This window comes from Empidonax traillii, unplaced genomic scaffold (genome assembly GCF_003031625.1).
Source record: "Empidonax traillii isolate 1590-97213 ecotype Southwest subspecies unplaced genomic scaffold, ASM303162v1 scaffold46:size3806547, whole genome shotgun sequence".
In the NCBI taxonomy this organism is placed as follows: Eukaryota; Metazoa; Chordata; class Aves; order Passeriformes; family Tyrannidae; genus Empidonax; species Empidonax traillii.
The window spans coordinates 3066441-3093329 of NW_020955239.1; the positions used below are offsets into that span (position 1 = coordinate 3066441).

Below are 26889 nucleotides of genomic sequence, written 5' to 3' on the forward strand. Positions count from 1 at the left end.
CCAATCTTACCTATTCAGTAGTGTACAGGAGCATAGCACTTCATAAATTTCTGAACTATGACCCTACCATACAAGTAGCTTGACTCATATGTAGCATTTCCTCGTGTCTCAGAGGTTTAAGTAGATGATGACAGATAAGCATGTAACAGTATCTTAGAATCTGCCCCAGAGCCCATCTACAGTGTATTCCTCCTTTGCCCGTTTTCTGGGCAGTAGCTTGACTTGGATGTGAGTGGGCTTCACAAATGGATCTAACAGGTATCTGCACCAGCTAAGTCTGGACAGGGCGTGGGTGCTGGTCCTCACTGAGTGAGGTTTGTATACATCCCCAGCTTAGATCTCTTAGCAATCTCCTTTCTGTGGAGTACTGCACCAAGTCCTGCTACTGTAGACCATGAAACTAGTGTTTAGGAAGTCTCTTAAACCTTCTTAAGCAGCTGCTGGTGCAACATAGTAGGAGAAGAAACAGAGTTTCTTAGTTGCTTTCAAAGAACTCTAGTAAAGACCTTTGATAAAGGCCCCTTTCCCTTGTTGAAGTTTTCCCCTGAATTTCCATAGCCTTTTAAGTAGGGCAGCATCTCCCTTTGTCCTTTTCCCCACACGGCACAGGTAAAACCTCGTTCCTTGCACGGGCTCTCCCCTGTGCCAGATGCATGGCCTGCATAAACTCTACGCTGTTGGCTTTTGTCACATTCCCCCACCTCCGGGCAGGGAAGAAGCAAGGCCATTGTGGCAGCTGAGGTGCAGAGCCACTAGCAGGCAGTGAGGCTGAGAGACAGCTTTCAGCAGGGTGTCAGATGCTTCCCAGGGCAGAGCCAGTGCCTGGAATGCAGCAGAGTACTCAGGCCTTGGGCAAGTTTAGACACATGTTGATGCATAATACAAGATGGAGCCTATCACTTGATATCAGACTCTTCCAGTCAGTCACCAGGTTGGGTAAACATGCATGCCATGCAAAATAGGAGGTAATGTAACTACCAAATCAGTGTGATATGGAAAGTTTTTTTGTAATTCCTGGTTGACTGTTCCATTGTAAAGGCATTCTATGGGGCACGGATGTTGAGTAAAGGACAAGCACCACAAATAAAACCATGGCATTATTTTGGGAAAAGGGAATGAGGGCAAAGTAAAGAGGAAAATTAAAAGATGCCATCTACAGAAGGCACAATAATGCAACACAGAAACTATCTGATAGGAATAATTTCAGTTTCTTCTGCATTTGATCAGTTTATGGCCTGGGTGGTTCAAAGTGTAAGACTGGAATCTAGGAGGTCTAGATTTTCTTCATACATTCCCACCTGCTGGTTCATTCTACAGCCCCAAAACTTAAATATTTTTAAAGGGAAAGGCAACCCAAAGGTGAAATGAAAAAGGAGCAACATTTACACATAGAAAAGGTGACTTGCATTGACATACAACCCTACTGTTTCCTTCCCACAACAAGTGTGTAAGGAATTTGGTGCCCCAGGCAGGCTTCAAGCAAACCAGGCCATTCTCCCTGGGCGTGCAGGAGGTCCTTTCTCATTGCAGACCTCTTGTGACCAGGGGCGAAGCGCACCGCAGTGCAGGCTATGGGTGGAGGAAGAGACCAAGCCGTCCCGAAGGCTAGGCATTACAGTGCCTAGCAATACACTGAGCCTTGGAGGAAACTCAAGAACACACTTGTCCTGGATGGGAGAGCTCGTAGGGACTGGTCTTTCCACTGGAGGAGACTGTGACAGCCTGAGGACAGGCAAGGGGCAAGGCTACAGGAGAGCTGTAGAGCCTCGGGAGGATCGCGGGGCTCTGGAGCTGAGCACCTGGAGCAGGGAGGGGGGCGACGGGGAAGAGGGGCAGCGGCAGATGTGAGGGAGGGTGCGTACAACCCGAGATGCAGAGGAGGCTGAACTAGGGGGAGAGGTCCAAGGGTCAAGTAAGGCCTCGGGGAGCGAGTAGCGGGTCGTGCCGCGGGTCCCCCAAGGATGGCTGCAGCAGGAGCCGGCTGTGGCGAGTGCCAACCCGCGGAGCACCGGGCTTATGTCCCCGTGGGAATGAGGGCGGGCGCTTCCCGCGGAGGGAAGCCTCACCCGGAGGGCGGTGGCTCCGGCGGGGGAGGGCCGGGGGTGCGGGGCGGTGCCGGGCACAGGAAGCGGAAAGCGGCGGCGGCGGCAGCAGCGACGGCGGCTGCCGCCGGGGAAGGTGGCGGGGAGCGGCGCGGCGGGTCGGTGCCGGGAGCGGCATGGGGCGGCCGCGGGAGAGAGGTGAGTCTGTCCGTGCGTCCGTCCGTGCATCCGTCCGTGTGGGGTGCAGTGTAGGGTGCAGTGTGGGGGGGGGCCGCCGCCGCTGCCCCCACCACGCCCTCCCGCCGCTGGGACCCCGCCGGGGTGCCCGGGGCGGCGGGGGCAGCGCTGGGGCAGCCTCGCTGCGGCCGCTCCTGGCGACAGGGCTCCGTCCCCGGCCGGGCGGTGGGGGCTGAGAGCCCAGGTAGGCTCCGGGGATGCTGGCGGCGGGGGGAGCCCACCGCGTCCCCGCTCCCGCTGCCCGGAGGTGGAAGGCGGGCGGGGGCGGCCGCCGGACCTCCCTCCTGCCGGCCGGGGCTGTGCCCCTGCCCGCCGTGGGGCTGCTGGGGCGGCGGGTCCCGGCCCTGGTACCGCGGGCGGGAGGGATCCCGGCATCCCGGGATAAGCGCTTCGGTGCCGGCGAGGGCTGTGTGCTTAGCCCCGCACAGCGGGCAGCGCTCTCGCTGCCAAGCCTCGCCTGGGAAGGAGCCCGTGCGCTGTGAATGCGCCAAGACGAGTGGATCCACGCTGGGGTGAAGGCTCTGCTGAAGGATGTCTTGCCTGCCCACGTGTAAATCAAACTGCTCCCTGTCTGGGCTCATCCTGCCGGGCAGCACGGGAGGAGGGGGCAGAAGTGACCGGCGGAAAGGCAGGCGTGCTTTGGAGAGCTGCTGTGAAATAACATAAGGTTCGCGTTTTTCTTACTCAGGAGACTGTCAGGGTGCTAAACTAACTCCAGGCGCTGAGCTCTGTCTTGCAGGATCTGTGAAAGCATAACTGACTGGATGGCAGGATTTTCACTCTGGGGAGGCAGGCTTAGCGATTCTATTACTGTTTGAAGCAGTGGGGGTTTTTTGGCCCTGGGTTTGTCAGTAACAAATTGCCCACAAGATTTGTGCAGCTATAAAGAGTTAAGAAACCAAGTCACGCTGCCTGGAAGTGCAAATTAGGATGTTATGGAGCATATTCTGTGATATCATTGTCTGTGAGTTCATCTTGACTTTGAGGAGGAGAGTTGTGAAGAGAGCTTCAGGGGTGCTTTGCTGCCTTTGAAGAGCTTCATTTTGACCATGCTTGGCTCTCTTCCTCCGTTGGGATTTGGCTGTTTAACTGGCCGCAACTACGAGACCAGTGTTGGCTCGGTGATCATTTCAGTTGTTAATTTTGAAAAATAAATGTGAATAGAGTCTTACAGAAAGCCTCCCTTAAAAATGTTCCCTGTGAGCTGAAATTTTGGAACAATCCCAGGCTGTATTGGAACCACCCAGGCAAGTATCTAACTGCCCACAGTCACTGACCAGCAGCTCCCAGTGGTTGCTGCTGACCTTTTCATTTTGGTTAGTAGTGGCAGTGTACCTGATGGCTCTTATCTTATGGACATGTCCACCTGGAGAGGGCTTACTGTCACTAGGAGACTGGGATACAGTACTAGGAAAATGCTACCGAGATCTAGCAAAACTGCATGTCATGTTGTTGTTGTAGCCTGCCTTCCTCACACCCCCACCTCTGACACCAATAACAAAGAATGGAATGAGAAATGTGGCTTTGCAGCAGGGCTTGTTGTGCTGTGTGGGGACCTGAGAGGCAGGCCTGAGTGGAGAACTGTGACATCTGGTTCTGCTGGTAGGAAACAGTAAGTGTCATACTTCTTTGTATTTGGTATCCTCACTGGGAAGAAGCAAATGAATCCATGTGGAAACTATCTTAGAACTTCTTTTAATTTCTCATTAGACTGTACATCAGAATTTTCTGGCTTGGGTCAAATTAAAAACCAGCAGTTATTTCCTCAGGGGTCAACACCTTTTCCTTTTCTCCTTGCAAGGACAGAATGGATTGGCTTTGTACAGGTTTGAACAGAAGGAGGGAGAGAGAGAAAGAGACTCATTACTGTGGAGTCCCACTGTGCTGTGTACTAGAGATTTGATTAGAGTCTGTAAACTCCTTTTTCATTCTAAATTCAAATAGAAAATTCAGGCAGATATGCAGTATCCTAAAGGGGAAGGGGTGCTCCTTCAGTAGGTGCTGCTTCTGCAGTTTATAGCCTCTAATGCTATCTCATTGTCTTAGTGCTGTGGCTAAAAGTAAGCTTTGAAAAGGAGGCACAGGTGCTGCCTTGTCTGAAGTGTTTTGCGAGACTCTTTCCCTGTTTGTTTCAGTAAGGGTGTAGGGCTTTAAGTGTCAATATGGAAAACTATTCCTGTGCACAGTCCCAGGTGCTGCTCTAGTATGAGGGTGAGGCCACAATACCTTCTGTCATGTTGCATGGCTCTGGGATTAAGAGGTGCACTTGAAGATCTAGCAACACAGGAGAGACGAGGGTGAGGAAGTGCAGGCTTTCACCAGTCTGACACGATGGCACACGAGGTATAATTTGCATGATAGACTTGAATGCTCGTTGTGCTTCAGAAACTTGGACAGCACAGATGTGGCTCTTGGAGTGGGCAAAGGACATCCTCCCGGGAAGTGCTGCACTGATGGATCACACATAAGAGAGCTTCCCAACTTCCAGTGTGTAACAGGGGGGCAAGAGGCAGAAACACTGCTCTCTTGGGTGGTGGTTTTGCCTGGGTATTTCTCTTGTCAATTGAAACAGCCTTGCTGGGTTTTCAGACCTGTGTTGTTGCATGTTCTGATTAAACATGCAGGTGGATAAATAAACCAGGTGACTTTTCTTTTTGAAATATCCACGTCATGGACTAATGATTTTCAACCTAGGGCTAGAAATTCCGAGGGGTCTGTAAAGTCTTTTTAAAGAGTTTCTAGAGAACCTATTGCTAGAGGGCTTGGATTTGCTGACTACTACATTTTATTTTCTGTTTTTAGGATGAGGGGCTTGCAAATCAAGAGCCATCACTGCAGAGTAAAAGGCCGAAATTAACCTTATTTAATGACATGCAAACATAAATAGGAAACTTATGTAAGAACCTCGTTTCCCCGAAGTTCGTTGGCCATTAAAACTGAATCTCTTGGCTCTGCAAGTAGATTACCATGGGTGAACTTCTGTGCTTACAGATCAAGTTGCTGGATTGGGGCCTGCTCAGGAAGTTCAAAAGCAAGAGGTTCCTGTGGCATTGCTCATAGGTCTTACTATATATGCAGTTGAACGCAGCAAGTTACGCAACTTCTCGTTTTGCTGAAGTGAATAATGGGAATACGCTGCAGCAGTACCGTGCAGCCAAGATAGTGCCAGCATTCCCCACTGCTTACCCGTCTTTTCATTGTTTTTACTCTTGAATCCTAACGCTGTCCCATAGCTCAGCGCTTGAGGTTCCGTGTGTTTAATTTGCAAAGCTCTGCGTTCCACTAAATGAAGAAAAGAGATTTCTCGGCGCGATAGCTCATGGGCATCCATTACCCTACAGACAGCTGGTGCTGTTTAACAAGCGAGGCTGACAGCGCTTGGAGCCGAGTGTGCGCACATCCTCACAGACACTTGTGGCTGCTTGTGCTCCAGATGGCACTTCCAAATACATGTAACTTCATGAACCGGCTGGTAAATCAACTCTAATTGATTGCAAGTTTTAAACTGAGTAAGATTGAAACTGTGCAGACAAGGATTTCAAAGATGAGATGGTTTGGAGTTATTTGCCTCAACTTCACAGGGGAAAATCTGTTGGGAAAGCATGGGATGTAAAAGAGTGTTCTTGTTCGTGTTTGCTCTCTTTGATTTAAAGATGTAACTTGCTCTTTCAAATTTCTCTTGGGCTGAGTGCCAAACTGTGCTCCCTTGAAGACGATCACAAAGCAGACTTCGTTGGAAACGGGATTGGGCTTCCAGCATGGAAAATAGCGATTCAAAAGAACTCTTCTTGAGATTTATGAGCATATGAAAAGAGGGAGTTACAACGAGTTCTGTAGCTGTTAGAAACTGTAATTACAGTGGTCTCTGCGGTATTCGGGGGTAACTCCATTTCTTCACTGTTGTGCAGGATGCAGCAGTCCTCCTTGTCAGGACAGGGTCACAAAATTCCCTTTGGAGAGTCCTTACCATTGTTTTCCGTCTAGTACTTGGCCTCCTTCTGTTATCAGTGAGTAAGGGAAAGGCAGAGTGAGAGTGCTGGCCCCACTGGGAGCAGAGTGCTGGGTGTGCAGTTATACAATTGTCACGACTGGAACAGATGAGGCATTCCTGTCTCCCCTCTTAGCTGTTCGCTTGTGCTGCTATTCACCCTGGTGTTGGTTTTGATGTTTTGGGCTGTGCTGTGAACTAGGTCACGGAAAGGATCCAAGACAAAAGCGTGGCAGGGGGGAGAAAAGGGATTTTTTGTTTTGTTTTCCAACAGTGCTGTTTGCTTGCTGAGAATTGTGTTGACACAACCGAGAGTGGTGAACCGTGGTGCGGAGGTGGAAGCTACTTACACCAGCTTTCTTGTCAGCCCTGAAATACAGTGCAACTGTACCCTCGGGCCAAAAGAGCTTTGTTTCACGCAGGGCCAGAAGCTCTGCAAACAGGCCATGCCTTCAGTGGAGTCCTGTGAGATGTAATGATCTTTTGTGAAGCCGTTTCAATTGGCTAAATAGGACTCTCAATTCACGCTTGTTTGTGAAGGGATGAGGCCCCAAATGATGGGGTTGCTGCACAGATGTCCTTGCCCAGAGGGGCAGGGTAGGAATCATTAAGTGATTTAGTAGCTTAAAGACTGTACTTACTATGGATATGGTTGTGTTATGAAGGATGCATGTACAGCACAGCTTGTCACTGGAGCTCAGGCTTCAGTAGTGGGCACTATTAGGGTGGTGGCTAATCCAGGATTGACTTCTGTTTATGCCATTGAGAGAGCTTCAACCTGGAGACGTAGTTTAGCGTTAGTTGACTATTGATCCCTTCATTACCTCTTCCACAGTAGTTTCAGAAGCTTTTCTGGGGTAAGGCTGCTCCGCTTTCCTGCTGTAAAATACAGCAGGAGGTGGGTAACCTGCTTGGCTAGGCTATGAGGAGGGTGTGTTTGGACTATGCTCCTCCCTCCTTGGTTTCTTGCTTTCATGCTGCTCAGAGCGTCTAGCTAGTAGTCCAGGCTATTCTTTGTTGAGCTAACCTAGGAAGCCCTTCTTGACAGCCAGCTTTTGTTGGGCACTATACAGTGGTCTTCTGCTTTTTTCAGCTGAGTTTGGGCAGACATATTTTGTTCCTGGCAGCCCTGTGTAAGTGCCTTGGCAGGAATACCTCTTTAGTCCCTGGTGAGTCCTGCGGTCAGGGCAAAGAGGAGGTGCAGAGTCCCTGAGTTCATCGTAGAATCGTTTGGGTTGGAAAATACCTCTAAGATTACTGCTTTTGACGGTGATCCAGGATACTTAATGTTTTTTGGGGGCCGCCTTTTCACAGAGCTGTGTCAAAACCGTTGCTCTTATTTACACAGAAAATGAAAGTTTGCATGATCCAGCCTGCCCTGGCTTTCCTGTGTTGGTCTTCCCGTGCCTGGTGCCCAGCACTGCCTTACTTCACCTGCAGTCAGATGGGCACTGCTTGTTCATGTGTCCTGTCTAGGCAGCCTGTGCATTTCCACAGCAGCCTCCATCTGCTGAAATGTTCTCTGATGCCTCCAGAGAAGTGTGATCCTCTGCTGATTGGGTGAGAGGGGTCAGAAGAGGAGTTCTGTTCCCGGTCCCTGTCTCAGCTCTGATCCTTTTATCTGGAATTTGGGGGGAAAATTCTTTTATGTGGTTAGAGGAAAAGGCTAAGAATTTATACTTTCCTAGAGGCCTATGAAAAATACATAACCCTTACTCATGTGTGCCAGCAGCATTCCTTGCTTTTCCTATTCATATAGTGCAGTGGTATGTATCTGTGAAGATAGTGGTTGTTCTCAAAGGTACCCCAGTAACATCACAAACAGTGATTTAAGGCTATAATACTTGTCACCTTTTGTTCAGCTGAAGGTATTTCTGTTTCTGTAATGCCTAATGACTGCAAAATCCTGTGTAGCTATCTCCTCTGTTGGTATCATAGTGGGGGGATGGTGGCCTCACCCCCACTTATCAGAACACAGAGGAAAGATTTTTCTCTGGTTGCCAAGCAGGACAGTAGAGGTAAAAATCAGCTTTAATGAGTCCCAGCCTATTGCTGGAGCCATAAGCTACAGGGTTTGTGCAAGTCTAGGGAGTTAACGAGTGTTAACATCACATCCTAGGCTGAGGGATTTTTATTCTTGTTACAGTAATGATGCCGTTTTCCAAATTGTGCTGTGCCTTGGCTTTATATTTCACTGTGTTTAAATCCATCCTCATTCTTTTCCTCCCAAAACCAGGCCTTAGGTTCCCATCTGTATTTTTCCTTACTATATTCTCTGCTGCCTTTAGGTTTTCTGAAGGCATGCTAGATACACCCTTAAAGAATTCCGGTACACAAAAGATCCCCAAGGCCGCCTCCTTTCCAAGAGCCCTGGCAAGCCCAAGTGTTGTGCAAATACCTGCAGCTCCAGATGCAGGGGGGATGCTGCTTTAGTTCACTGCAGATTCCACCACCACCAGCCAAGGAACCTTGTGGGGAAGAGACTTCGTTCTTTGGCACAGGTTGCAGTGGTAGAGCTCTCTGCTCTGTTATGAGCTTTTCTGGAGGTGTCAGTGGAGGAGTCTTATGGCTGGCAAGAGCAGTTGGCCAAAGCATGATTTCTGTTGTTGTCCCTCTGTCTTTGGGGAAGGAGAGGGCTGAAAGCAGTGGTTGCCTGTTTTATTGCTAGCAGCTTTGAAAAGTGCTGGGAGCAGAAAATAACAGAGGTCTAATTTAACATTAAGTGGTCTTTTGCCCACTCTGAAAGTTTGGTTGTAGTCCTGTGTTGGCTAGAGGCAGCAGTTGTCTGGGCAGAAGGCATGTGAGAGTGCTTCTGTGTGCCAAAGGAATGGTGTGCTGTGCCAAGGTACCTCTGTCCGTTGCTGCACCTCTTCACTTCACTATTAATGTGCATTTCCCCAAACGCTGACTAACTCCCTAACTCCCTTCCATTTCTCTTCTCGCCTAATTCAGGATGGTGGGTTTTGAAAGTGGGCTGGTGTCTACCTTTCTTCCCCACAGGACTCAGGGTTTTTAACATGTTACAGTTGGGAATTGTTCTGATGTTGCTCTGCTCCTGTTCCAAAAAAACATAACCCTCTTCTGCCCTTTACAGATGTGACTTGAGCTACTGTTCCAGATGGAAGTACAGTGTAAGAAGTGTTGGCCCATATAAGCTAGATGTGATCTCTAATCAACTCTCCCCAGTGTTATTAGTATGTGTATATATAGAGATGATTTTTAATAAAGTTGAATTCTTCGAGGCCCAAATTAGCTTCTGGAGGCAAAGGTTGTAAAGAGAGGGAGGTGTTCACTGTGCCATTGATTGTACAGCAGCTAATGCTTGTATAACGGGCACACCTTGCAGTTGTGAAAACAAAGCAGGTTCAGGCATGGTGGTCTGATCCTCCCCTGCATTTCTCCTAGGAAAGTGGCCCCCCCTGCCCTTTCCCCTATATATAGGCTGTAATGCTGCCATTCTGAGTCTGGGGTTATTTGGGCTGTGTGTTACAGAGGTGAAGAGATGGGGTGTGAAAACCAAGCCTGGTCTTTTTTCTGTGGGTGGATTTTGGTATTTAGGCTGCTGAGCCTTCTCCAAGTCACTGTCTTTTCCAGGTGACCTAGAGGAATGGTCTAGACTCTGCAAAACAGAGATCCATTGAGTTATTTAAAGCTCTACAAATGCATACATTTCACTAGATCAGAAGAGAGGTATCAACCGGGACAAGTCTGCGAATTGGACACAGTGCGATAAGCAGTGACATGTGGCCAGAGTGAGGGAATTGCTGCAGTAGGAACGATGTCTTGCTTTTCTTCGAGTGCACTTCCATGCCTGTTTCTCTTTTCTTAGGTCAATTGTAAGAAGCCAAGCACCCTTCCTCCCCTCCCCGCTGATCGGATTCCTTTTAAAGTGAAGCTTGCTCAATCTCTGAAGATCAGATCTCACTGATGACTGGGAAAAAAAGAGTACCCAGGAAAGCACTTTTACCACGGACTCCGCCTCAGGAGCACCAGGAACTGACTTTCTAAAAAATATCTGTGCCCCTTCTGTGCATACCCAATGTCTGCTGCAATGGATACAGAATCAACATATTCGGGATACTCCCACTACTCAGGTCACTCCAAAAAAGCTCACAGACAAGGGTAAGGAAATGTTTATTTTTAATTACTTGCTGCTCTAAGCTAGGACATGTCCAGTGGGAAAAAAATTGAAAGCCAGGATAAAATCAGTGGGGCCACAGCTCTGGAGGAGATACAGGTGGAGAGTCCTCATGGGGAACACAGTGAGGAGACTGGCAGCTAACTCAACCTCTTGGATGTATGCTGGGGCTATGTGGGAATAGAAAGATTGGCATTGTGCCAACAGAAGGAAAATATCACTTAACTCTGCTCTTAAAGTGCAAGGGATGAGTACAGTCTCTGGGGAGAAGATGTGTAAGGCTTCCAAAATTGATAATTGCTGGTTGTTTTCTCCTCTGTGCCATTTCTTTATTGTATAATAATAAGGTTTCCTGCTTCTCCCCACCTTTCTCCTGAATACTCTGTTGACAGTGTGTTGATAGTGTGTTGGGTTTTTTTAAAATAAAATTTGAGTGGCATTTGAGTCAACAACAACTCAGCATTGATTGGATTAGATGTCAGACTTTTCTGAACTTGAATAGCAAGTCCTCTCCTGTTGTGGTAGTTCAACAGCCTCAAAATCCATCTGCTCTAAAACTTCTAATTATATGGAAACTTTTTTTTTTTTCCTGCATCATCATTAGTTTTACATGCAAAATGTGTGCCACTTACAGTCTTTTCAACTTGTTACTGAGCTAGTCCAAAGCAATTTTGCATTTTGGAAGCAATTACCCTGTGTGGTTGGAAAAAGAATTCTTCCATGAAATGAAGTCTCTTTACTCACAGTCCAGTTACTGAGTAAAACATTTCTTGTTTGCCTTTTTTCCCTGCTTTAGCACCCCCTGTCCCCAATACAGATTGCCCTTTTAAACGTAGAATGCCATGTGGAAAGATGCCTTCAGAGTTCCAAAAACAACATAAAAATCCTAGAGCCTCTTAGTGTAAACTGAAAGAAGTCTCATCCCATGATACCTTTGGGATTTGGTTATTCCAAGAGAGAGGCAGTGGAGAGAGCAGAACTGGGACACTCACAAGGATTAAGCCAGTCCCTAAGCACAGCAAGGGTCTCTGGTGCAAAGTCTGCTTTCCCATCCATGTGGGAAGGGGGAGGAAAATATTGATGGCAGATTAGTAGGCCTTAATTCGTCTTGAGACATTCTCAGATGAGAAGCTGTGAGGTCTGTGAGGGTGCTCTGAAAGTAAACACTAGCCTGGTACCTTTGATGGTCTTGCTTTCTTTGTAAGAGGTCAGCTTGGGGTTATTAACCACTGGAAATAAACTTCACCAACTGTCCTACAGTGTTAAGGTCATAGATGACAAGACTCAACACTGAAGGAACTAAAGCTGTATTGATTAATTCCTTGTGTTAGCTGTGCATGTCCCCGTGAGACAGTTTATTGTAGGTGGAGAACTGTGTAAACCAGTAGATCCCAAATGGAGTTCCTAGTTGCTTGGAGAATGCAAGGCTGTTTTAAGAGAACGTGAGGTGGTGGGCATGTACCCTTGTCCTCCCCCATCCTATCACTGAGAGGGTAGTCTGTCCCAGCCTCCAGGCTATTATTGTAGGCTTCTCTTGGGACAAGGTTCCTTTCTACCCCTTCTAAAGTGTGTTTTGTTGTAGACTGAGTGAAATGTGATCAAGAGATGGGCAAGCTTGACTGTGACCTAATGCTTAGGGCATCGGTTGCAGGTAGAGGTGTAGCACATTTCAGTAACTGGTAACGTTGTTCTCCTCTTCCACTCTTTGAAAAAAGGAGTCGGGACAGACACAAATCGCCACGAAGCAAAGATGGCAGTCGATCTGAGAAGTCCGTCACTATCCAGACACCTCCTGCAGAGCCGCTCCTTGGGAATGATGCCTCTCGGGCAGAGGAGGGCCAGGTAAGGAGCTTGTGAAAGCAAACATGGAGTGTGTTTTGTGGAGCAGAACACATGGCTTACTGGCTCACAAGTAGGAAGAAAAGCATTGCTTGCGTGCTGTTTAACTGGTACCCTTAATTCGTGCATAAAGCCAAGGTCTCGAGCAGTTTTGTCTTTTTCTGGGAGCATTGTTTTTGACTGCACCGGTGCTGATGTGACAACTCCTTGGGCACTAATTTGCCTCTGTCTTCAGAGTGTCATCTGCCAAACTCTGTAGAAACATCTGTTTCTGTCATCTCACTGTGCATTATTCAGGTCAACCCTTTCCTTTCCACCTGTATGTGTGTTTTAGTTTTTAAGGAGGATTTGCTCTAGGTATTCATGTAAAGTACGTTAGAATCAGAATTCCAATAGGGAAAGAAGTCAGGAACTATAAAACTAGTGTGAAGTAGCTGTGAAGGAGGGTGAACTTGGAACATGGAGTTTAATAAAGACTAGAATATGCTGCATTTACATTGTACCTAGGATGAATTCAGTGTTCTTTCTGCTCTACTAGTCAATGTGAAGGTACATGTTCATTTTCAAAGAATGGCTGATGCTGCAAGACGTAAAATGCAGGATGTTTCAGTGCCTCCTAGCTGGATTTAAGGTGTGTTAAATCTTGGTTGTGGGGTTCCACCTCTGCCTTTAAAAAAAAAACACTGTTGTCCAGTTTCCACCCAAACTGGTACTTTAACAGCATTCACGTAGCTGCTGGCGTGCTCACTTCATGTGCTGGTATTTTGTAATCAGATGATTGTTTTCACAAGTCCCAGCTATTATTTCAAATAGTTTTAAAGGTACTGGTGAATTTTTAAGCTCTTGTTTTCATGCAGTACTCCTCAATTAAAGCCAAAGCAAAATAATTGATGCATGAACCAGACTTTTCTCCTAGGGAGCAGAGTGCTCTGAGTTAGGTCCAACAATAAGATTTAGACTTGTATTTCCTCTCCTATGAGGAAAGGCTGAGAGAGGTGGGGTTGCTCAGTCTGGAGAAGAGAAGGCTCTGGGGTGACCTTATTGTGGCTGAAGGGAGTACCTTCCAGTACCTGAAGGGAGTATACCAGAGAGCCAGAGAGAGTTTTTACAAAGGCATGTAGTGATAGGACAAGGGGGAGTGGTTTTAAACTGAAAGAGGACAGGTGTAGATTGGATATTAGGAAGAAGTTATTTACTGTGAGGGTGGTGAGGTAGTGGAACAGGTTGCTCAAAGAGGTTGTGGATGCCCCATCCCTGGAAGTGTTTAAGGCCAGGCTGGATGGGGCTCTTGAGTAATCTGGTCTAGTGGAAGGTGGCCCTACTTATGACAGGGAGGTTGGAGATAGATGATCTTGAAGTCCTTTCCAACCCAAAGCATTTTACGAGTCTATGGTTTCCATATAATTGCATGATTTTGCTTATGCCACTTGTAGTGGGAAGAGTTATAAGCGGAACACTGTGACTTTTGCCTGTTGTCTTCTGGGATGTAGCCTTAAGCTGCTCTGGTCCTTCCTTCTGTCCCTTCTCTTTTCTGCACAATTTTGCAGCTCATCAAATGGATGAAACCATGCAGAACTATTTAATGCATAAACATAAAATAATTGAAATGCTTAAACTGCTTTACTGGCAACACTGGCAAAGAGAGAAATGTGGTAGGAATATGCTGCTTTTCAGGACATACTACAATGCAGATATCTGTTCTGGAGCCTCTGCTTTGGTGAGGAGTGACTCAAAAAGCCTCTCATATTAATTCAAGATGCTGACTATTTGTGGTTGGTCTGTCTCAAAACCCTACTGCTCTAGGCATGGGAGGTATTCATGTCTTGGAGTGCATTAGAAGTTAAATCCCTGGAGTTGTTCAAAGTAGATCTGCTGCTTCAGTTCTATTCCTTTCCCAAAGACTATTGGAGACTCTTTCCTCTAACTCTTAAAGAAGTGAATAAAGGTTTAAAATGATGCCTGTGTCTTTTAAAACAGATTGTTTTGGTCAGCATTTATAGTTGCAGAAGTTTGGGAGGAGGTGTAAATCCTGTTAATGATACAGGCTACAGGAAGATACACTGAGGAGGGTAGGAGGAAAAGAAAAAACATGTGGTTCTGAATGAGCATTGCATCTAAAAAGGTGTCAGGTGCCAAGCAAAAAAAGCACAAGCCTTACCACTCTTTGGTGTGCATTTGTGGGAAGCATCAGGAGTCTTCATGTGCATGAGTCACTCCAGCAGCAGCTGTGAGTCAAATCCATACATGTCAGTGTGTAATTCTTTGGCTCTGCCAGCAGCAGGAAGGAGCAATTGGAGGCATCGTGGGATGGGAGAACCAGCTTGCAGGAGTTCTCTGATGCTAGCTAGGGGAGAAATGAGACTTTCAGAAAACGTAATGTAATCTGAAACTTGCCTATGTGGTGACTGTATTTCAGGTAAGCTTCTTTGTGGATAAGTGGCTTCTGACAATGTCCTGGATTGTAATACGAGAGCTACTTGGCAGTCTAGGATCCTCTAAACTTAAAAGCTCTGTACCTGAAAATATCCTCTGTAATTTGTTGGTTTAACTAAACTTTTATTATACTGTGAGTTATTGAGGGCAGTACTACTGTAGAGGAGAATAAAAGACAGTGAAGTGGAGGAACTTGCTGGAGGTGTGGTTGCTTCTGTTACGGATGGAAAAATAATGTGTGAACATGTTTTTGATTGTGTAACAACAACAACTGGCTTGAAACACTGAAATGAAAATTTCCCTTCCAGGTGCTTTTGTGGTGCACTTGCACCGCAGAATTTGTGGGCTGGAAGAATGCTAGTCCTTGCCCTGGACATGGGAACTGATGATTACTACAGTTTCCAAGACTTATGTCATGTTACTTGTTAAGTGTGCTGGAAGAGGAACCTCTGGGGTACAGTGAGTGGCACAGCAAGCTGAGCTACCTGCTCTACAGTTACGGGTTTTTAACACCTAATGTTTACAGTCACTGGTTTGGACAGGGTGGTGTTCTTTCCAAACCTTTGATAATTGTCAGAGTTGATTATTCAATATATTGAAGGTGTCGATTTTGCTATATATTTTTTCTGGGACTTAAGGCTGTCATAGTAATCATTCCGGGCAAGAAAAATGGAACACCTGGAAGGAATAGCCTGATTGTTTCAGTGTTATTTTTATTTGTCTTTTCCTCCCTCAGGATGACAACTGGGGTGAGACCACGACAGCAATCACGGGCACCTCCGAGCACAGTATTTCCCAGGAGGACATTGCCCGGATCAGTAAGGATCTAGAAGACAGCGTTGGGTTGGACTGCAAACGTTACCTGGGCTTAACAGTGGCAGCTGTTCTTGGACTCCTAGTCTTCCTTACCCCCATTGCCTTCATTCTGTTACCCCAGATCCTGTGGCGAGATGATCTGGAGCCGTGTGGTACTGTCTGTGAGGGACTGTTCATCTCTGTGGCATTTAAACTCCTCATTCTTCTGATTGGGACCTGGGCTCTTTTTTTTCGCCAACCCAAGGCAGATCTACCAAGGGTGTTCGTGTTTCGGGCCCTTCTGCTGGTCCTCATATTCCTCTTTGTGTTTTCCTACTGGCTCTTTTACGGCGTTCGCATCTTGGACTCGAAGGACACCAACTACCAGGGAATCGTGCAGTACGCGGTGTCTCTGGTGGACGCCCTGCTCTTCATTCACTACCTGGCCATTGTGCTGCTGGAGCTGCGGCAGCTGCAGCCCGTGTTCACTGTCAAGGTGGTTCGGTCAACGGACGGAGAGTCGCGATACTACAGCTTGGGACACCTGAGGTAGGTACAAGCCCTTGAGGTCCAGTGTCGTAGATGTGTGACTGTGCTGTAGCGCAAAGCAGCAACTGCTGCTGAGTGTGTGGTATCACTGGTTTCTGAATCTTCCCCCAGAAGAATCCTGGAGTTCCTCCGAAGTCACTAAACTGAACCTCTCTTCCCTTCTTTGAGCATGGGAGAGGCTGTCCCGGCTTCAGAGTAGTCCTGTGTGTTCCTGCAAGTGCAAAGAGTTGATGTCACAACCTTAAGATGGTCGTTGGGCTACGCCTGATGAGATCTTTAAAATCCTTCTCTGGGCTTCTTACCTTGTCTCCTTACTGGAGAGAAGTGGAGAGCTGCGAGTCTGGCTTGTGCTTTGTGGTTGCACAGGCCAGGCTCTGCTGTGAGAGCAGCCCTTCAGGCTGTGCAGACCATAACTCAGAGCCCCCTGACTGCAGGCCAGTCTGTGTGGCACGGGCTGAAGGAAGAAGTTAGTGTCCCTGTGTGAGAAAGCATTCAGCAATCTAATGTGCTGTTGGAAATGTCCATTTTTCCTCATTGCCCTGTGCAGCCAAGACCCGTGCTAGGAATCTGTGGAAAGGTCCCTTGGTTCAAGTCAAGTGTGGTCGTTTGGATCATGTGTGCCTTTTGTGGCCAGTTGAAACACTTGTGTTCAGGGGTTTGTGCTTTGAAGCCTGTTACTGTGACAGGCTAGGGCTACCTTGAAGGGCTTTGCCAGGTAGCAAATGGGATCTGAAGGCTGATTCCAGTGACTGGGGGCTCTTTCCCTGCTTCTAAGACTGGCAGTGTTTTGCAGTTTTGTTTGGCTTGAGGTAAATAGTGTTTAGTTCTGTTAAAGCAGTTGCTTTGGTGCAGCCGAAGTCTCCCAGCACTTCAGGCATTTAGCAGTAATATTTTTAATGACCATTGAGGCACATGTGGATGCTTTTTTTGGCAGTCCTGTGCTGCTCCTGGCTTGGTTTTGTAGCATGATGCTCTTTTTGTCATTAGGTATGGATCAGTTTGTCATTAGGTATGGATCAGATGTATCTTGGACTGTCTGGGAGCTGTGCAATACCTGTAGGTACAAAACATGCATGCCTGCTTCCACTGTCCTGCTGGTGCTAGTGCTTCCCTCAGCAATGGTGCAAGGAAGGACAGTGTCTCAATCTCCTTAGTTCCTGTGTCCTCTGAAGCATTCCAGAAATCTCTTAGTTCCTGCGTCCTGTGAAGCTGAGCTCTGAAGATGATTCCCCAGACTGTGTGTGCACTTAAACATCTGTTCTGCTTATCCTGTCCAGACCCCTATGGCATGCGTATCTGTGGCAGATGAAGAGATTAGCATCTGCTGGTTTAAGTGGATGTAGGAATAGTCTCCTGCAGCCATTAGTTTAGCAATGGAATTGCTTTGAAGCAGATTTAGTGGTTGAAGCTCAAGTCTGGGAGCTGACTCCTGGATATTGTTTCTGGCTTAATGGAAGAACTCGAGGCCTTTTGGATGAACTAGGTCTGGACTCTCCTGTATTTTCCTTCTCTGTTAAATGTGAAGGAGAGTCCTTCTTCTGTAATGGAAGTGCTCCCATTGATTTAATGAAAGGTCACTTTCAGGATTTCAAAAATAAACTCTGGTTTTCCTGTGAAATCATTTATTTCTTTTTAATTTCATTCTTCTGTGGTAAGTGATCCAGCATAGCTTTTAAGACTAGGAAAATGGAGAGATGACTACCAAAGAGTTCCTCTGTGCCACAGCTTTGTGCCTTGAGGTGTGATGAGGCAGTTCTCTAAGAAGTGCATTCTGCAGAGAAATCTCAGTATGGGTATGTATATACCTCTATAATACACACACAGTGTGCAGGTTTGGTTTGAGAGACTTTGCTGGTTGCTTGGTGGTAGATTGTGGGTTTGTGTTGAGAGGAATTGAGAACCAATGCCTGCAGAAGTCTGCATGTCATGTGAGATGTTTATATGAAACATGAAAAATATGTGAACTTTTGAACATCTTTGCAGCATAATTTTGCAGAGTTTCCGTGAAGGTCTTGATATGCTTGTTGAAATGTCAGTCAAGGTCACAGGGGGCTGCCCTGTGCTTCTGTTTGAGTCTCTGGCTGAGGCATGGGGCTGGAATGGGGAGTTTGTGGATGCATAAGTGTGGAAACACACAAGGACAGTTTGGATTTCTGGAAGAATGGAGAAGCAGGTTTGTGGCTGTGATGGAGAGGTGGTTCTAACTGTTGTGGAGTAGGCATATACCACTTATTGCTGCCTTTGGGCTCTCTTAGCTACCATGCATGCTTGCCTCATCCCAGCATTTTTAAAGGGGTCTCGGAGAGGTCCTGAGCTGCCACACGGAAGGAAGAAGCATGCTTTAACAGGTGTAGCAGTCTGACTGTCTCATGAAATCAAAACCTTTTGTCTCTTCATGCTCTCAAATATCCTATAAGTTTTGCTCACTGACAATCTATGGAGTTTGCCTTCCTCAGTGTCCAGTGTGCTCCAAAGAAGCGGGTGGTGAGAAGGGTCTTGAGACATCTTATCTTGTTCAGTGTTGCTTCTTAGAGTAGCTCTGTTTGTTGCTTTTTTTTGTTTGTTGTTTTTTGTGGTTTGGGTTTTTGTTTGTTTGTTTGTTTGTTTGGGGTTTTTTGACAGGAAAATTGTTAATATCAACCTTTTTAGTCCAAGATGGAAGCTTTCCCAATTCTAGGTCTTTCTGATGAGGCAGAGGGAGCTGATGTGGAAGTATGAGGACAGCATGCTTTCTGGGAGAGAAAGAAAGGAAACAATAGCTCAGCCGCCCTTCTGGCAAACTATGTTTTTGCGAGGCAGGGTACAGACAGGATTTTCCACCCTTCCTGGCTCCAAATGCAGTAAAAAAAGTTGAAAGTGCTGAGTTAGGTATTCCACTCCACGCCCGAGGGCCCTAGGTCCAGGAGGGTAAAGCATATTTGGGAGTAGTTCCCCAAATTCATATTATAATCAGCCTATTAATAGGCTGGCTTGGTCCCACCCCCAGCACTTTGGCTGTAACTTTTCTTCTGGGAGACTTGACTGCCAGAATGATCGTTCCCTTTGGCATCGATTCAGGAGCTTGAAGGGGGAGTTAAAAATTAAATAGGAGTCCCAATGAGTGTGGTGCCAAGTCTCAGCTCACTGACTTCTCTGCTGCTCCTGGTAGGAAGGGTTGTCGTGCAGGGCAAATGCTTTATGGTAGTATGTATGGATAAAGAGCAGGGAGCAGTATATATTCAGGAAAGGTCAAGCCTGGGAAAATGCCAGAGGTTGGGTGAGAATGCTGTCTCTATACTTTTGAAAGCAACAACAAAGGGAAACAAAGGTGGGGGAGCACAACAGCAGATAACTTTTCCCTTTAAAAGCTGATAGTTTTGCAGGCTGAGGCCCGGATTTGCAGCTGAGGCTTCAGTTTGTCCCTACATATAGGGACTCTGATGCCTGTCATCTGCAGTTCAATACCTGTCTGTACAGCTCAGAAACTAAGTAGGAAAGATTTTGCTGGAGAAAACCCTCCTTTTCTGTAGTTAGGGTGCAAAACATATTCCTTTCCTCTCCAGAGAAAACTCTTTCCCCACCCTAGAGCTTTGCTAGTCTAGACAGCTCAAGAAAATGAATGGCTTGTAACACGTGGTAATTACTGATCTTACATGTTTCTGAAAGTTGGGCTGCAGTAGGATCTTGATTTTTCTGAGGTTAGAGATGTCTGAGAGTGGGTCCTCCTCCCTTTTGCTCATCCTTGCAGCAGGGATATGAGAAGCAGGGCCACGATACTTCATCTTGTTTGGGGCTGTGTAAAAGTACTAAGAGCTTTGTTGGTCTGTTTCTCTGTTTTTTGTGGTCTAAACCCAGCTGGCAACTAAGTACCACTCAACTGCTCACTCACCCCTCCGTCCCCACCTCACTCTGTACCATGGGGACAAGAATCAGAAAAGAATATAAAACCTGTGGGTTGAGATAAGAACAGTTTAATATTTTAAATAACGTAAAATGTAATACTAATCATATTATTAAAAAATAAATTGTAATGAAGAGGGGGAGACAGAAATCAAACCCAAGAAAGGCAAAGTGATGTACAATAGAGTTGCTCTGTACCCACTGACTGCTGCCCAACCTATTCCTGAGCGGCAATCTGTGTCTCCCAGCCAGTCAGTCCCCCCAGCTGATATGATGTTTTATGGTATGAAATATCCCTTTGGCCAGTTTGGGTCAGCTGTCCTGACTATGCTCCCTCCCAGCTTCTTATGCAATTCCTAACTGATTCAGAGCAGAGCATGGAAAATGAAAAGGCCTTGACTTAAAGTAAGCACTACTTAGCAACAACCAAAACATCAGTGTACTCAGAGGAAAATTAACTCAATCCCAGAGAAAGCCAGGACACTGTCCTCCTTTCTGGCATGGGCTTGCCTTTATGAACCAGCTGGTGGGTAAGCCTCTGTATGCCTTTGGAATCAGAGTATAGCTTTTGCAGATAGATGTCTGTGAGCTGGTTGATGCTCTATCAATCTAATCAAGAGATGTTTGATACTCAGAAATAGCAGTTCTGTATGGTAGAAGTATTCTTGAGAATTCCCTGTACCCCTGTTACCCATCTCCATTTGTGTGGATGTTTGCTGAACTGTGGTTTAAAAATTCAGGAAAGGAGCAGGTGCTTCCTCAAAATAGGTACCTGTCTGAAAAGCCTGTACCTTCCCTGCAGGAACTACCAATACCTTATTAGAAAACTAGTGCCTTGCACAAACTCTCAAGAGAAAGTAGACGCAGGCATGTTCTCTGGAAGGGGAACACATTCAGCCTGTCTCCCAACTGAACTGGAGGCAGCAGAGTAGCTGTCTCTTAGATGGTGCATGAGCCCTTACCTTAAGACACCCCAGAACTGAAACAGAATTGCATGATGGAAGGTGATGCCGCTTTAGACCCAGCTCCTTTGGGTTTTATTTGTTGAACCCTTGCTTAGAAAACTCTAGGCTGTGAGTATTTACTGATTTAATCTGATGTGTGCTCTCTTGTCAGTGTCATTTGGTGCCACCGGGACTGTGTTCATTAGTGAGGGAGTGTGTGGAGGGATAAGAAACAGGAATAAGCTTCTCCATAATCCAGTCTCTGATCTTGTTGCTCAAATATGCCCCCACATATCTAGAGTAATTTTTTTTCTAAATTAAGAGCACAGGGTCAACATTTGAACTGCACACAGGGGTCTTGGCTGGAGTTGTTGACACTCATGCTGTCCTAAAATCTTCCTGTTCCTCAGAAGGAAAGCTTCCATGGAATATAGACACCTTTGTTTCTGCTTCTAGTGTGGAAATATGTCAGCCGTAACCTTGGGTTTAGGCAGCTGGATTTCTTCCCTGAGGCAAGAGCTGCTGAAATCTTGCTGTTTTCTGGTGAAGGAAGTTCATAATGTGTGAAATTGCATCGGTCATTCATGGTGTGACTGATCCCCTACATACACTGTTTCTAGTAGGGCAGTCAGAAGGCAGATTGAAGAACAAGCACACCAGTGCAGTGCTGTACCTGCCCAGCTAAATCCCGCTGGAGGCACTCAGGGCTCATCCTTCTACCCTGTGTGCTGTTTGGTTGGTCTGTGTTCCCAAGGACTGGAGAAATTACACTGACCCTCCTTTCTCCTTAGGGTTTCTTCAACTCTCATCGTCTTTCATAGTGATACACACTGATGGAAGAGATTGAGCTGATGAGTTTTTATGTTGTTCTGTAGCAAAACATCTTATTAACTGCCCTGCTGCCTTGATTTCAGGAGCTTGCGACAACAGCATGTTCCACTGACTTTGCAGAGCAGCTCTGTCGCCGGAGCCTCCAGCCTATGTGAAATTACACTTGTTCCCGAATACATTTTGTCTGTTCTGAAATCAGTTCAAGACGTCCTGATGCAAATTCATGGGAGTGTCCTCGCCCATCACCAAATGTGATGAGCACCAGGGTTAATTCGTCTCTCCTCCCAAGAAGTTCTGGGATAGCCGGCTAAATGGGTGTTAATTGCATTTGCAGGTCTGAAGCTCCAAAAGTAATGAGGGGTCTTCTCCAGAGCAGCTTCTTTACCAGTAACTGAGAGGTGTCAGACTTGTGACCCCGGAGCCAGAGTCTTTGCAGCAGCACTTCACGTAGCTGGGTGTTTACAACCACGTTTTTGCAATTCATCACCTCTGCATCTGGGCTGCTTCTCCGCGCTCCCATTCCTGAGCTTGCAGAGCTCTCTGTTAACAATTGTGTGGAATTAGCAGTTGAGGCATTAACACCTTTCCAAACACCCTTTGCCGTAACCATGGAGTAGGGAAGGAAGGTCTGACTTGCAGATGAACTAGTAATGACTTAATGGGAAGAGACTTCCTACCAAATTCTTAACCATTTTTAGTCACAGGCCATACCTTTCCTCCCTGCCAGTGTCTGCTGCCTCGCCTCTGGAGGATGGTGCTGCAGAGAGCAGGTCATCTGATTGCTCTAACCATGAGGGTACCTGGAATTGCAAAGGGATTTTCCAGTAGCCTCTGAAAAAAATGTGTGCTGTTCCTTGCTTAGTAGGGAGCAGTCTCCTTTGATGTTCCAGATGAGTTATGGCAGTGGTGCCTTGTTCTGTTTTACAAGGGTCTGTTTGGTGGTGCATGGGGTGTGTTGCCAGCAAAGTTCAGTGAAGACTTATTCCTTGGGTCAGAGTAACAGCTTATTAAGAGGGTGCTTGTTTGTGACAGAAGTGAACGGCAAGCTCCAGGAATGCCAGGTGGTACTTCTCATTGGAGGTGAGGGGAAAGTCTAGGATGTGCATGTATCTGAATATTTTACATATGGCTTTACACATGGGGCTGCTCCTTGTGTTGATAAAGGTGAGAGACCTCAGAGAAATGAAGTGCCCACTGTCATCTTTCTACCCTTCTCTCCTTCCTTCCTTGATCTTGATCAGCCCCAGCACCCCTTGTGCACATACCTCTTCTCCCCTTTTCATCAGGAGGAGCACCGGGTTGTGTGTACTAGACCACAGCCCAGGCATCAGTGCTCTTGCAGATGCATCAGGCAGCAAGGACGAGTGGTGCAGGCTGATTGTTGTACCCTGGAGTGGTCTCACATTTTTGGAATGCTTCATACTTTAAAAGTTTACAAGCCTACTTGGAAGTGAAGTGCCCACTGTCAATTATTAATCCACCTGGCTAGCTCGATATTACTTGCTCCCCAGCAAGGAGCTGTTAGGCTTCATCCTTCTCAAAGAGATAGTGCAGGGCAAATGCCACTGGGTTCATCTGCAGAGATTTCCTTACTTGTTGATTTGTCTTTTTAAATCAACACTGCCCAGAACTACAGTATGTGCTCCAGCCTACCTTGCACTTTAAGGGTTTGTCATGGAATTTCTGTTCCCCTGCTGTCCATGCCCTCCAAAGCGCCTGTGTGTACCACCCACAGAGACAGATGGTCTCCCTAAGCTGCTGAACAAACTTTGTGGCCGTGAAGGTACTTTTATCTTCAAATGTTGCAAAAAAAAAAAAAAATTCCACCCCCTCAACCTTTGACATCTGTTTCTTGTGGTGAATGATGAAATATTCTGCAAAGAAGTTAGCTGTGTGCCCTTTGGGGGAAAGAAGGAGGCTCACTTTTTGTTAAAAGGGCAAGGCTTTGTGAATTTACAGTTCTCGTCTAGCACAACCAAGTAATATCCAAGCAAAGTGGAAGCTAATTCTTGACCCTACCCTGAAGGAATAAGGAGGAGTTAATAGGGATCAGTGTGGTAGTAAAAGAGTATTCTTTTATCATTTTTTTATTATACAAAACTGAGGGCAATATTTTCGCTAATATCCGGATTCCCCCTCCAGCACACGCTTCTGTTAAATGAACCTCTGTGCTTAAATTTCCTTTGTGCATTTTAAGTCAAGTGGGGACATCAGCTGACAGAGCTATTCCTTGGCTTGCAGCAGAACAGACCCCTGGCACAGCAATAAGGACCTTGGCTGCGGTTTGGGGGCTGCAAGCTCTGCCTTGGGCTCCTGAGGTCCTGGTGGAGGTTCATCTGCATCCTTGTTGGGGCTGGGTTTTTGGTCTCGGATTGGAGTAGCAGATCATGCTCCTGTGGCCTCAGAGCTGTTTGTGGTTTTACTGAGTGCTGATGATAAAATGAGGGTGGCTCTTGCTTGTGCAAAGCTTGCAGGGGTGGAGCTTTGTGGGGGATGCCCTGGGGTTGGGGGGGGCATGTGTGCAGGGGGAACTGAGCTGTAGTTTGGGAGCTGATGTTCCTTTATGTGCAGAGGACTGTTAGTGGCTTAGTCGATGCTGCGTCTTGAGGCCTGTCTGAATGGGTTTGCAGGAGAATAACATTCCGAGGTGTTTTGAGAGAAATCCTAGAACAAGTTAAAGCTGCTCTATTGACTCAAATGACAACCTCATTCAAAGTTAATCCCATCCCCTGCTGGGGGTCAAGTAGGAGGTGGTCCTCTTTCCTGAGAGAGCACCCTACCAGGCTGCTGTGGGAACAAGGGCTGAATACTGATGTTTTGTGGCAGCAGCATCTACATGTAAAGTCCTGTTACAGCACTGAAGTTTTGCTGCCTGTAGAAGCTTCGAACACTTTCTCTTGTTTCCTTGAAATTGTATTTCTTAGCTTTCACCTAACAAAACCCCAAGCCATCAACCAACCCCTTCTCCCACTCAAAAAAACTCCTACTAACAAAAAGCCCCACCCTTAGTTACTTCATAATTATTAATGTAGCTTAAAGAATGCCTTGGCTAAACACTGGCCTTATTTGTTTGATGCATGAACAGGCTTTAAATTATCTTTTGAAAATGCAGACTCTTATGAACTTCTTGCCATACCTGCCAGTTCCTGCATATTTTTTTTTTTCCTATTTGAGGCTCAGACTAATCACAGTCATAGCATGCATGTATGTTGGGAAGAGGAAATGCATCGCTGTCATGGGTTATGCTGCTCTCAGGGACTGGAAATGCATCGCTGTCATGGATTATGCTGCTCTCAGGGTATCATACATTGCCAAATTCAGAGTTCTAAGTGCTTGAGTGGGTTACAAGCTTGAGTTGGAGGCTGATGGGTTCCCTGCAGCTCAGGGCTTGGAGATGTAACTGTATTTCATCCCTTGTGTCCGCACCAAGTGCCCATCTCACTCTCACATGCAGAGTAAGCTTCTAACTCCCGTGTTCAGAGGGCAAAGCACACCTTGTTGTCATCCTGTCCACCCAACTGATTTGAAATTCCTTAAATCCTAAGTATAACCTCAAATGTGTAGAAACTTTTGAAAGAGGTTACACCTCCCTCAGAAACACTCAGTGTACCCCTCAATTATGTGTTTGATCATAGTTCCACATCACTTCTTAAATTAATGCTGCTGCTACTGCTGCAACAAAAAAAATCTTGTCAACAGCCTGATCCTTCCTCACCCCTCCCAAAGAAATCTTGTCTAGTTGCACAGGGATCTGAATGATGGAACTGGTAATTTATATCTCTGTTATCTATGTAGCTTTATAGTTTTGTGTGTGTATTTTTCTTCCTGGATTATTTTCCCCAGCTTAATTTCCGCAGTCTTTCTAACTGTCCTTCTGGTGCTTAAGAGTTTGTGGAGGTCTGTGGTGACAGAGGAGAGGTGGGGCTGAGGGAACCCTCTCATGGCAGAGATGGTTTCTCTACAACTACTCAAAAGAAGTTTGTAGCAAGGGTGGGACTCAGCCACTTCTCCCAGGCAACTAGCGACAGGATGAGAGGACATAACCTCAAGCTGTGCCAGGGCAGATTCAGGTTGGACATCAGGAGGGATTTCTTCATGGAAAGGGTTATCAAATGTTGGAATGGGGCTGCTCAGGAAGGTGGTGGAGTCACCATTCCTAGAGGTGTTCGAGAAACGACGAATATGGCATTTAATGCTATGGTTTAGTTGACAGGGTGGTGAAAATGTTGGACTCAGTGATCTCAGAAGACTTTTCCAACCTAAATGATTCTGTGATTATGTTTCATGGAGAGTAGTCATACTGCTGCCTGCATGAAGAGACAGGGTGTGCACATGAGTTGCTGCAATCTGCAGGCACTGTTCCTTTGTGGTGCAGGGCTATGTCTTCAAAAGTGTGTTCCTCTGCTGAGCTTGGGAAAAAGAGAGCCTCCAGTCCTTGCTTCTCCTCCCCTATCCAGCTGACTACAAGGGACCAGCTGTGGCTCAACCATGAGGGATAGGTCTTGGGCACCCCAGGACATCTCTCTGAAGGTTCAGAGCTGGACGCAGTGTACCAAACGGATGGCAGCTTATTGCTGTGGGCTTGGTGTAGAGTCATATCTCCAGCTGTGAGACTGCATTCTCTAAATTTCTGTCTTGAGCCATGCAGATCTCATTCCACAAGGCTCATTGGCCCCAATAGTCTGCTCAGCTGTGGTGATGTAAAATGTAAGATTGACTTCAGAAGTGTCCCTGACTCCTTCAAATTGATTACGGGTCTGTGTTGAGTTGGGAGCAGACAAGTGGATCCTCTTGGACTGCTGGCAGCTGGATGCAACACCCGCAGGTTCCTGGGGAAGCAGCTCGTCCGTGCTCTGTTGACACCCTTGTCTTTCTGGTGTGCATGTGTCCACCATGCTGTGCAGCTTTGAGGGTACAGCTCGGCAGCAGCTTCTTCCCATCATCTTTTCACTTAAGTTGTCCACTTTTTGTGCTCTCACTGCACTGGTTCCCAATTTGCCAATTCTCTCAAGAGATGAAGGAAGCCTTTCACAGCTTTGGTTTTACTTTAGTGTGAGCAGACAGTAGTTGGTGGTTTTATTTTGGTTGGGTTTTTTTCTTTCTTCTTGTAAATAAGCAAGTTAGTATTCTCACTGGCTCCCCTGAGGATACCCCAACACTTAGCAAAACCAAGTCATGGAGGCAAATGCTTGCTGTGCTAGCAGTGCACTTGGA

The 26889-nt window shown here is 46.6% G+C and overlaps 1 protein-coding gene across 5 annotated transcripts in view; it reads left to right on the forward strand.

Moving 5' to 3' along the window:
* Positions 1–780: 780 nt before the first annotated feature.
* Positions 781–26889, forward strand: part of VANGL1 (VANGL planar cell polarity protein 1) — a 44390-nt gene continuing 18281 nt past the window's right edge. Inside the window, exons 1-4 of one of the 5 annotated variants that reach the window (XM_027878880.1) lie at positions 781–965; positions 10097–10389; positions 12121–12247; positions 15414–16021. In XM_027878880.1, coding sequence (XP_027734681.1) covers positions 10307–10389; positions 12121–12247; positions 15414–16021 — 818 coding nt within the window. In that variant the 5' untranslated portion in view covers positions 781–965; positions 10097–10306. Of the gene's footprint in view, positions 966–2188; positions 2241–2442; positions 2464–2691; positions 2947–3664; positions 3684–10096; positions 10390–12120; positions 12248–15413; positions 16022–26889 lie in introns of those variants that run through there. The other 4 variants (XM_027878878.1, XM_027878882.1, XM_027878879.1 and 1 more) reach the window with 4 other exon arrangements.